Source organism: Plutella xylostella, chromosome 19 (assembly GCF_932276165.1).
Source record: "Plutella xylostella chromosome 19, ilPluXylo3.1, whole genome shotgun sequence".
In the NCBI taxonomy this organism is placed as follows: domain Eukaryota; kingdom Metazoa; phylum Arthropoda; class Insecta; order Lepidoptera; family Plutellidae; genus Plutella; species Plutella xylostella.
In genome coordinates, this window is record NC_063999.1 from 119,088 (window position 1) to 131,556 (window position 12,469).

Below are 12,469 nucleotides of genomic sequence, written 5' to 3' on the forward strand. Positions count from 1 at the left end.
AAAAATCCACTTCCGGTCCCTTAACTTTAGCATTTTCATTATTACGATTATTATAACTACCTACCATGGGATTTTGGAAGTCGCCAACGCAGGTCCACCACCAATGCATCAGTATTTAGAAAACGGCTTGGTGGTGAACTAAGCCGAAGGGGGATGACTCATTGTTATTTTCTCTATGCTCGTCATAATAAATCGCAATCACTCAATCACTACACACACAATATTAGTCTATGTGCGCAATGACTTCTATGGAAAGTGAGTGGAAAGGCCTATTTTTTACTTTTAAAGATACCCGCATCTCTGCACCAGATAAAACGAAAATGATATCATATACTTAGTTGATACAGTGCTATAACTGTGAGGTATAATAATAAAAGAAGTAGGTTTAACAACTAACGTTTTATTGTATTAACAAAAAGCACAACATTCTGAATACGACATCCTTTGCATTGCATCAAAGTACATAATCATTATCACTTACCTATGTATAATTTTCGCTCACCAGTGAATACACAGTCAAATGAAACATTAGATACTTAATAATATTTGAAATTTAAATGGTCAACTATCTCTATCTATTGATTATAACTAGCTACATAGTTATTAATTATTGCTTATTTAGATCACAATTATTCATTCATTGGTGTTGTCGCCGTCAACATAAAAAATAACACTAACTAATAAAAAGGTTGCCTCAGGCAAAACAAAACTAAACAAATCTTCTTACAAATATTCCGGCAAGAAAATAAAACAATGTAGGTATGCTCGAAATATACACGGTAATAAATAACTTTATTTTTGGGTCTAAGATTAACTTTATCTGACAAACCACTTGGCAGAGTTGAGAGAAGTGGAGGAAGAGTTGACTGCCTGCATGGCCGCCAGGCACCCCGCCCGCCCATATCTCTCTCGCGAGGTTATCCCAGATAACTAGGTACTTACCTACTAGAGCACGGTCGCTAAGCACAGGGAAAAACGGTCATTGCTTACCGACCGGCTATGACCGTTTTGACCTGGGCTTAGCGACTGTGCTTTACTTTTGCCAACTAGTTTTTTGATATACCCACACCTCACTCTCAAACAGACTCGTACATTTATCAATATTTTGTCATAAAACATCATTTGGTACATGGAGGTTGAACTTTCACAATACAATAAAATTTATAACGTAACACAATACAAATATTTGACACTTTACTTAATGCCATATTTATTATAAGTTAATTCAAGTTTAAAACTTAATTTTTTCCCTAAGAAATTCTTATTATTTCTAACTAAAGGCCGGTCTCCATTCAGCACAGAAAAAAACAAGAATAGAATATTTCTATTTTATTTTTTGCTGCGCTTATAGCGACCGGACTTATTAACCTTTAAGTACACTTATTTAAATATTGTACTACGTCTTACTGATATGTGTGCGTGTGAATAGTAGCATTAGTATAGCTCGTTTACTTCAGCCAGCCAGTTGGGACGGCATTCCTTGCCCATGATTGTTCTACGGTTCCTACTATGGCTAATCTCACCCGATCATCAATAATCTGCAGCCCCAGATGGCTAGCTAAGCTGACTAAGCACAATATTTTAGCAAAGATGTTGATTCTGAAGGCACAAAATTTAAAATTAGAATGTGAGCCTAGAGAATCAACATCGATAATTAATTAAAATTTAAATAATGTCTTAATCTCAATCGAGGCACGATAAATTCTAAAACAAACAATATATTAATTATTAATTATCAATTATTTCAATCTGACAGCAAAGCTGAAATATTACAGTGGCAATAAAATATTTTAATATTCATTAAATTTCATAAATTGTCTTCTGAATAAATAATACGTAGGTACCTTTTGTACTACCATCATCCATCAAATTAATTGATAATTAAAAAGGCCTCTCTACCATTGGAATGATAAAGCATATTATTAAAATATTATTATCCAGTAAAATTAGCTACCTATCGAATATTCTCTAGCATTGCATTGCTCACTAAGCAAATAAATAAAAAAAAACAATAAAGTCATGTTTGTAGAATTACGTCGTGAATAAATACACAATTAAAATTTATAATTATCCCAATTGCATTCAACATGAGCACCAAATAAAATTACTTATTTGTGGCGCTAAAGTGAGCTGTTACAATCTCTTATAACTTGCACTTTGTTATGCCACAGCAGTGTCACTAGATGTCGCTAGTCAGCCGCCGCACTCACGACCCTGTGACGTCATTCGCTAGATGTCACTAGTTCGTGCTGCTTTACTCGCAACGCAGCGACGCCACTCGTTAGATGTCGCTAGTGAGCCGCTCAACTCACGACGCCACTCGCTAGATGTCGCTAGTGAGCCGCTGTACTCACGACGCCACTCGCTAGATGTCGCTAGTGAGCCGCTGTACTCACGACGCAGCGACGCCACTAGATGCCGTTAGTGTCACGTCATGGCGGGAGGCGCTAGAGCTCGTACAGATGCAGGTCGACGGGCCAGCCGGTGGGCTGCGTCCACTCGGGCAGCGCACGCAGCAGCGCCGCGTGCCCCGCGCCCCGCGCCCCCGCCAGCGCGTGCCCCGCCAGCGACAGCGACACCCACGACTCCGGCTCCTCCTGCAGCCACGGCTCCATCTGACAACCAACGATACGTGTTGTACGAAGCAATATAGCATTAGTCCGGGCTTATTCAAAAGGTATACCTATACCTAACAACGGTTATTCAATTCTATTCTATTCTCTGTGGGGGTGTAAGTACCCGTGGCTCTCTCGAGTGGAACCTTTGTGCTTATACCTTAGGTCTAAACTGCTTCACTGCGGGTTGGTGGGTTCATATACCTAGATGTGCTAAATCTAGATATGCAGGTTTCCTCACGATGCTTTCCTTTACCGTAAGAGCGATGACATACATTGTACTTAAATTCAAAGAACTCACTGGTAGATTCGAACCCGCATCTCTAGCGTGAGAACCGACTGAGCTACCACCGCTCCCCAACAATGGTTAACACTACTACGCAGGATTTATTACGCTCTCTGTCAGTCCCTGCTTGGCTACTGCGTCGTTGCTTGGGGAGGATCTTACAAAACATATATGCTTAAAATCGAAAGGGCACTGTCTGTCTTAAAAGTAATGAAATTCAAATCCTTCAGAGAATCTACCCAAAGGCTTTACAAGGAATGTGAGGTGTTAACAGTACGTCAACTATTCATTCTAAACACAGTTTTATTTCAACACTCTAAAATAACATTTGATCCTCAGCTTAAAACAATCAAACGTAACGTAGGCACGATATTGTCTGTCCTACTGAATCCTTTAACACTAAGTTCATTAATCGATTCATGTGTTTTTTAGGTCCATACATCTATAACAAACTAAACTACAAACTTAGTCTATACCCAAATACGAGGAATATAGTTAAAAGATCACTTCATAAGTGGCTTTTAAATAAAACATATGATGAGACTGAGGACTTGTTGGTTGTTGTTACATAATACATAAACATAAACTCAAATAGTAGAATCGTATATTATCATCTGCTTTGATAAAGTAATAATATTATTAATCTTTGTTCTTTTTCTTTAAATTATTTTTTACCATTATGTCGTTATGATATTCATGAGGCTTTTATAAATTTCAAAACTTATCATCTAATATAATCAAGTGATACTAGCTCACATAATATATTTATTGTCAACACTTCATGTAACCTGACTGGACTAAAAACATATTTCCTCCTATAGTACAGGCTAGACCTAGTTTAGGTGGAATAAAAATTGTATCCAACATATTCTAACCATTACACGTACCTATTTTACTTAAGTTAAGTCTTAAATTGTGTACCTATTAGCGTTTAATAAAAAATTGTTAGTAAGTACCTGCCTATAGATTTCTAATTGTTTTAAATTATGTTAATAACTCAGTATTAAGGTAAATGTAAACTAACATTGGAGGAGCAAGGGGGAAGTTTGAAGGAAGAAACTGACCTGGCAGGAACGGTTGTCCGGCTGTTCAAAATGCGTTTGACCTCTTCGAGTTTCCACCCGTTCTTCTCCAGGTTGATGTGCTGATGTACCGGTGCGCGGCGTAGAGCTACGTGTGTTGTAGTACGCGGCGGATTGTGCTTCTATCGCGGATTGAGTGACGGGAGCGTAAGGTGCGTCGACCGACTCGAATCGCGGCGGTGGTAGAAGTGGACGAGGGTTGGTCGTTGAGGTGGCAGATGACAGCTAGTGTTCATCTACCTGCAGTTTCCGTTAGGATAGGGAAGGTGGGAAGGAATTACAAACATCTGTGTACCTGTCTGTCAGCTGTTTGTGTGTGTACCCACGAAGTTCCTTGACCCTATGCCTATGGCCCCAACAAACATAATTATGTGTAATATGTGTTGCATGTGTTTTTTAAATAAATAAATTTTGAAATTTTTTGAATTTTGAACAACATAAGTCTGTCCCCTCACCTCGAGATCTATGGTGAAGTCCCAGTGCGCGGTGCCGTTGTGTCCGAGGGCAGCATCAAACAGCATGAAGAAGTATGTGTGTCGCTGCCCCCAGCGCGCGGCGGGGCGCGGGGGGGCGGCGAGCAGCGAGCAGCGGGAGGCCCGCACGCCCGCCGCCGGCGACACCACCGCCACCACGTGCGCCGGCCCTGCGGGGGGGAGGCTGGTCAAACAACGTCACTGCAGCAAGCAGAGGATTCGATACTATTTTCGAATCTACACGAAGGGTCACTTTTACCAAACGCTAAACGTATTCAAATCAAATTTTAAATACATTTTGTACTAACTGACAGACGTATGACAGGCTGCTAAATACGTTTAGCGTTTGGTGAAATTCCACCTAACATATGGAAAAAACAAATGTCACTTTTGGAACTAACTTTGCCTTAGATTTTGACAGTGGCAGTTGGCGATACGCAACGTTAACGGAGGATCGAAACTTGTGCTCGCGACTCACAACGTAGGCTCCTAACGTGAGGGAAGTGAGCGTGCCATCAACCGCTCCGGCACCTGTCAGGACATCAGGGAGGGGTCTCACCACCCCGAGGCGACTCTCCTCGTGAGTACTGTGACTATACGCTGCAGCGGCTAGATCCACTGCTCCAGGGATCCCTGATGTCAGACTGTTGTCTGACTGAAAGTATAGTGCCTGTAGTTTATGGCAGTCGTCGAGAGCTACAGTGCAGCGATTACAAGATTTTCGAACCTCCGTTCACCTCCGTTTATAGTGCCACAATCTTATCTGTTCCGGTGACGGCGTCGCATCCAGTGATGCCATCGATTAAATTTTGCCGTGGTTTAAACGACAATGCATTTCTGCTATTACCTATTGTTATAATTAGGTACCTACATTCATCCTACATTCATAAGTATAGATAAATAAAAATATAGGGTCGATAGTAAATGAAAGAGGATATTTATGTAATATATCAAACGACATTTGTTGTAAGTATAAAAAATTTGTCCACGGCGAACAGAAACAAAATTAGTTCTGATTATGTTCTGATATAAGACGTTATATATAAATATCTGTGGGTCGTGGGAATAACGAGATAAATAGACTTAAAAAAAACTATTATTTATTTATTTATGAACACTTTATTTTACATTTTCTAAAGTAACAAGAAACAAGAGCATAAAATTAAATTAAATTCAGACAATCTAGTTACAAAGGCTAATTGCCAAAAATCCATTTCTTCCAGCCAACCCTTGATACTCGTAGGGGAAGAAGAAGATGTAATTAATCATCATTATTTCGTCTAAAATCACTGCAGGTGCGAGAAATTCTGCTTGGTATACTGCCTAAGGTATAGGTACGCAGCGTCACTCACACCTGTAATCAAAGAAAAATAAAGATTATATACTTTCATCACAACCCATCCCGTCCCCACTGCTGGGGTACGGGTCTCTCGGGAAAATATTAATAAAATTACATGTGAATATATGGGTAAAATTATTCGTCATATTTGGCAACACTAACCTGTAGCCGCTGCAACTCGTTCTTCCAATTTTTCAAACGGAATTAAAGGCGCCGGAATACGTTATTCTTCCTGCATAAAAGCCAATATATCTAGTATTACTTTTCTTGCATCACTTTTCAGCGCTTTTGGCATTATTTCACCCAGAAAATCACAAAACAAATTAAATAACGTAGCGTCAGCCTCTTCGCAGAAATTGACAACTCAAATAACGCACCGAGTATGAAATGTCGTTTGACAATGACGTCTCTTTAGTTCACATTTTGACCACCGGAACAGATAAGATTGTGGCACTATACGTTGCGTATCGTCAACTGTCACTGTCAAAATGTAAGGTAAATTGGTTAGTTCCAAAAGTGACTGCATTTGCGCTGTTTTTTCCATGTTTTTGTAGTATCAAAAATAGAACCGAATTGCCATGTTAGCCCGTGATAGGCCCTCTGGTCACTATAATTATCTCACGTAGTTTAGAAAATGGGTTGCTTGTTCAAACAACATTCAGGAAACCAATGGGTTAAAAACAGTATTGCATTACAATAGTGAAATGATGTGGGTATTCCGGCGGCTTTATTTGGTTAAAAAACAGTATTGCATACAATAGTGAAAGGATGTGGGTATTTCGGCAGATTTTCATAATGATGTGGCAACATCATGGAGACATACCATCTACCGTGAGCGCGAGCGTGGCGGCGCGGCGGCGGCGGGCGAGGCGCGGCGCGGCGGCGAGGCGCGCGGCGGGGGGCTCGGGCGCGGGCAGCCACAGCGCGCGCGGCAGCAGCCCGCGCACGGGCAGGTAGTACGGCGCGCCGCAGTACAGCCGCGCCGAGCACTCTTCTTCTGACATGGGCACCAGCTCGCGCAGCTCACGGACTAAGGGAACATTAAAACAGTTCAAGAATTAACTTATAGAATACGAACTTCAAGTCATGCAGAATTCGTACTCTTTGTATATGCTCACAAAACGCCGCCATTGGTCATACCCTGCGTAGAGACCAAAACTAGGTATATCCCGAGAGGCTCTCGAAGGGAATCCGCAGGGCAAGCGTAAGCCAGCCTAAACGGACTTCGCCTCGTTCTATTGATACGGAGATGCGGAAATTTGGAATAACTTGGTGCGATATAAAGCTGGCTGCTGTCGACGGATAGAGATGAAAACTGTTGTGTCTGCCCTTTGCTCCACTGGGGTCCAATAAGAAGTTATTTATTTTACAATAAAGTGTGTATACCTAAATAATTAAAAAATAAAATATGAGTGTGATATTCACCTCTGAGCCTAGAGTACTTCTGCAGGTACGTGTACGTATTAGCATCAGTGGCCGGCAGCCAGTACAAGTGGTCGGTGTCGGCGGCGCGGCCGTGCTCCGTGACCCGCGTGTGGAACAGCATGAGCCGCTGCGGCCGCTGCGGCGAGTACGGCATGCCCAGCGACGTGCTCAGCACCAGCAGCAGCGACACCGCGCTCAGCGCCCACAGGCCCCGCATCTGATACACGAGCTTGTGTTAGTCAATAGTTATACTATGTGGCTGATACGATCCTATTAGAAATGGTATTACAGACATCAGGATATTAGGTATGTCGCAGTCACCTGGATGTGATTTTTAAAAAGTTGAACAAAATTTTAATCAGCTGACTAATTTTAAGACCGCGCTGTTCAATCGGCTATTTTACAATCCGCTATTCAATGAACGAGCTAGTGATTGAATCAAAAAAGGAAATTCAATCATATGACTGCGACAGGTATTCTTATCGCTAAAAGCGATTTGTTATCAGTAACTTTCCTGTAGGTAATGATACATAGGTCGACTCGATAGGGTGTTTTGTAAAGTGAGATTTTTGAAAAGTGTCTGGTAATGATTCCATCCAGTGGCGTGCTGTAGGCTGAAGGAGCGTGCGTGTACTCACGAGCGGCTGCGGGTTCCTCGTGAGCAGCACGAGCGGCTGCAGCGAGGCGCACACGCCCTGCGCCAGCGCGCCCGACGCCAGCGCCACCACCACCTGACAGGGAGCGAAACAAACAAAAATACATCAAAGGAGAATGGCCAAATCTATGGCGCCATGGCCGCTAGAGCAGCCATTCATGAAACATATACTGATGTGTAGCACATAACTACAGTAACTAACTATAACGGGACTATCGACAAAAAAAACATTATAAGTAACAAAGTGGCAAAGGGACAATCACTCTATATCTTCTATATATAAAAATGAATTGCTGTTCGTTAGTCTCGCTAAATCGGGTAAGAAATACGAGGTATAAAAACGAATGGTATAACATTCACAAGGTATATGCCCATATGATATAAATTTATTAAGTATACCGATCACTGTGCATAACAAACGAAAGACATAATTACTAAATACATAATTTCGTAAAGAATAACGTTCAAAAAGTATAATTTCAATTGATATATCGATTAAAACATATAAAGTTCATAATATATAACGTTTATAACATATATTATTCAACGGATATAATATCATTATGTATAATGAACAAAAAAATATATTATCATTGGTTTTGGTACTAGGGTTTTTCACAGCGATATTATTATTGAAGCTATTTTGGGAGACGCTCCGCTCCGCTTCGCTGCGCTCCGCTTTGGTTTCGACGAACATGTGCACCTAACACGCTCCTCCTCGCTTTGCTCGTCGTCGCACCTATCTTTAGGTTTTGGTATTAGGGTTTTTCACAGCGTTATTATTATTGAAGCTATGTTGGGAGACGCTCCGCTCCGCTTCGCTGCGCTCCGCTTTGGTTTCGACGAACATGTGCACCTAACACGCTCCTCCTCGCTTTGCTCGTCGTCGCACCTATCTTTAGGTTTTGGTGCTAGGGGGTTTGACGGCGTTGGGTAATTAAACACATATATGATATGAGAAGAACTTTATACAAAATGATAGTATATATTTTAATTGATATACGTAATGTATGTTATACGAATTGATATGAGTCCTCTTGAGTGTTAGTTATTTTGATATTATATGAAATGTAAGTTATACCAATTGAATCTTATACCTTATGAAAATATAGATGTTGTTGTTATACGTAACGTTCATTATATATTTTGAACGTTATTAATGTGAAATTATACATTTCGTTTTTATACGTCGCAATACGCACCCCGCTAAATCTCGAGAACGGCTGAACCGATTTGGCTAATTTTGGTCTTGAAATATTCGTGGAAGTCCAGGGAAGGTTTAAAAGGTAAGAAAGGTAGGGTAGGGTAGGGTAGGGTAGGGTAGGGTAGGGTAGGGTAGGGTAGGGTAGGGTAGGGTAGAGTAGAGTAGGGTAGGGTAGTGTAATGTAGGGTATGATAGGGTAAGAGGCGGTATGAAGTTCGCCGGGTCAGCTAGTTAATAAATAAATAAAGTAAATAACAAAATGTGCGGTGTTAGTACTTACGTCTGCGGGCGCGGCGTCCCCCGCGCGGCCCAGCACGGGGATGAACATCTGCAGCGAGCCCAGCGCCAGGTCCACCGCCAGCAGCGCCGGCAGCAGCCACGCCAAGAAGTGCACCGCCCAGCGCGCGCCGTCTGCAACACACATACAATATTATGTGCATGTTTGCATGCTTGTTGAATGGTGCCTTTTGGCTTACAATTACTGTAATTTTTGCACGTTGGATTCGTAAGGATATGTGATATGTGGTATGTATCCTGAGCTAGTAGCATGGGGCGCATTTAAGACGTGACATAAGTTTTGCATCGCGCTCACTCACATCTCACGACAAAGAACTTTTGTCACGTCTTAAATGCGCCCCGTACTAGCCCTTTGCCCCCGGCCTCGCGACATACCTTTGAACCTCCAGATGCTGGGCAGTATGTCGGTGGCGGCGGCGGCGACGGCGGCGGCGGGCAGGAAGCCGGCGCGCATGCGCAGCAGCAGGCACGCGGCCAGCGCGGCAGCGGATTGCAGCGCCAGCGCATCGCCCGCCGCACGCGCCGCCCAGCCGCGCGCCGCCGCCAGCCGCCCGCCCGCGCCGCCCAGCGCCACGTGCCAGGCGCCCAGCACCGCCGGCAGCGCGAACAGCGGGCCCACCAGCACCGGCGTGTTGTACCTGCGGGACACCGCCCATCGGGTCACAGTAGCTCTTCAGTGAGGTCAAGATAGCTTACATCAAGAATAGGAAGCAGTAAGGACTGTGCCAACGTAACTTTAGTATTACGTAATATATATGATTTTTCCTTCTTTGTTTGTTTAATGTATTTACCAGGCGAGGCGTGCGTCAAACACGTGAAGCGTGAGCCCGGTGGCGGCGGCGGCGGCCAGCCCCGCGCCCGCGCCCGCCGCCTGCCGCGCCGCCGCCCGCGCTGCTATCCACCACCACTCGCTGCGGCGGATGAACACTGGACACACAACACAAACTATCATCACAAGGTACATATAGGTAACTAGTATACGTATGTGAGGGGTTGGAAAATTATACTCACATAAATTCTAATTATGCACTATTTATTCTTTCTAAATTTCAACACAAAAACCCTTTTAGGGTGTCGCGAAGCTCACGCGATAAGGAATGCCGAGAAAAATTTGTTTAATTCAACTAGATAGTCTTGTTTAGCGCATCAACTCCTCGTTCTCTCTAGTAACACTCACACTGTCTATGCGCATCGCGCGCGGTGAAGTGGACCCTGACCCCCGCGAGCAGCAGCAGCGCGACCGCGGCGGCGGCGGCGGCGGCGGGCGCCAGCTGCAGCACGCGCAGCCCCGCCACGTCGAAGAACACGCCCGGGCCCACCCGCGCCGTAGGTAAAGACATCGCCTCGTGGTTCAGCATGCCTGTGAGATATATTTTAATACTTTATTGCACAAATATAACATAAGTGTACAAAAGGTAGACTTAATGCTAAAAGCATTTTCTACCAGCCAACCTACAGGAGGTACAAGAAAACAATTAGAAAGGTGCAAAAAGAAAAATTAAACAGGAAGAACTAAATATAGTCACTAGATAATTAGATTAATAGAAATACATAAAATATACTTACATAATTATACTATAAATTATATATAAATATATACATACATAATAATAATTATTATTTAATTCTTTTCTTGCACAATATACAGAAGTAACTATGTACAATCAGGTGGACTTTATGCTAAAAGCATTTTCTACCAGTCAACCTGCGGGAGGTACGAGATATGAGGAGTTTCATATTTTTGCAAGACACGGGCGTGAATAACCTCCAATGCGTGACAAATGAACTCAAATTAATTGAATGCCTGCCTCTGTGGTCTAGCGGTAGAAGCTTCGCTTCATGACCCAGAGGTCTATTGGGTTTTTATTAAAAGCCACTAGTTGATCAAGATTAGCCTCGATTTAATAGTCTCATATAAATCGATACACAGTGATACACATGAAGTAAGTGATGACAGCCAACACATAGAGTACGTGCTATTTTCCTTTTTTCTTGACTATGACTTTTCGTTTACAATTCCAACACTAGGCCTTAAACAAAAATCATATAAATAGGCAAAAGAAAATTAGCACAATTCTAGGCCTCAAACAAAATATCATAACTTATATAGGTATATAAAACTAAAACATAACTTTAACACTGACTAACGGAGTACAAATAAACAATATCACAAAAAAAACATATATGAAAACAAGTTAATCAGTTTTAAGTAGTTTAGACACAAACTTATAATGCTTTTCTGAAGTTAATGGCTTCGTTAACACGTCCGCCAACATTTCCTCAGTAGGAAGGTAACTTAAATCAATGACCTTCTTACTTATCAACTCTTTAACATAATGGTGCCTTATATCTATATGTTTGGTACGCGAGTGTGTTACAACATTCTTACAGATTTTCTGTGCTGATTGATTATCGTTAAACAAATCTATTTTGCACAGAATACCAGTACATTCTTTAAGAAATGTTTATAATAAATAATAATAATAATATGTGGGGACATCTCACACACGGCCACCCGACCCCAAGCTAGGTAGAACCTGTGTTATGGGTGTCGGACAGCTGATATATCTACACAAATACATAGATAGATAGATACTAAATATAAATATCAACACCCAAGACCCGAGAACAAATATCTGTGTTTAAACAAATATCTGCCCCAGCCGGGAATCGAACCCGGGACCTTCGGCTCAGTAGTCAGGGTCACTAACCACTACGCCATTCGGTCGTCAAGAACAGAGCCTCCTTGCAGGAGTCAGAGACCGCCATGTACTCAGCTTCAGTACTAGAAAGCGCTACAGTCCGTTGCTTTCGGCTTTCCCACGAAATAACTGAACTACCAAGACTAAAAACATACCCAGTATATGACCGACGATCCATCTGATCTCCTCCCCAATCAGCATCTGTAAAACCAGTAATTTTCAAATCGTCACCCTTTTGAAATAGTAGACTGTAATGTATTGTTCCTTTTAAATATCTCAGAACCCTTTTCGCTGCTTTCCAGTGAGTTTCACCAAAACAGTTATTGAACTGGCTTAGATAGCTGATGCTATGAGTAATATCCGGCCTGGAACATACTGACAGGTACATTAA

The 12,469-nt window shown here is 42.3% G+C and overlaps 1 protein-coding gene across 1 annotated transcript in view; it reads right to left on the reverse strand.

Annotated features, from left to right (window-relative positions):
* Positions 1 to 384: 384 nt before the first annotated feature.
* LOC105392554 (endoplasmic reticulum metallopeptidase 1) overlaps positions 385 to 12,469 on the reverse strand; it is a 33,709-nt gene continuing 21,624 nt past the window's right edge. The window contains exons 9-17 of the mRNA XM_048627880.1: positions 10,554 to 10,736; positions 10,168 to 10,303; positions 9,752 to 10,014; positions 9,360 to 9,490; positions 7,859 to 7,951; positions 7,221 to 7,437; positions 6,619 to 6,825; positions 4,439 to 4,626; positions 385 to 2,615 (exon numbers count right to left, since the gene is read on the reverse strand). Of these exons, the coding sequence (XP_048483837.1) occupies positions 2,448 to 2,615; positions 4,439 to 4,626; positions 6,619 to 6,825; positions 7,221 to 7,437; positions 7,859 to 7,951; positions 9,360 to 9,490; positions 9,752 to 10,014; positions 10,168 to 10,303; positions 10,554 to 10,736 (1,586 nt within the window). The 3' untranslated portion in view covers positions 385 to 2,447. The remainder of the gene's footprint in view (positions 2,616 to 4,438; positions 4,627 to 6,618; positions 6,826 to 7,220; positions 7,438 to 7,858; positions 7,952 to 9,359; positions 9,491 to 9,751; positions 10,015 to 10,167; positions 10,304 to 10,553; positions 10,737 to 12,469) is intronic.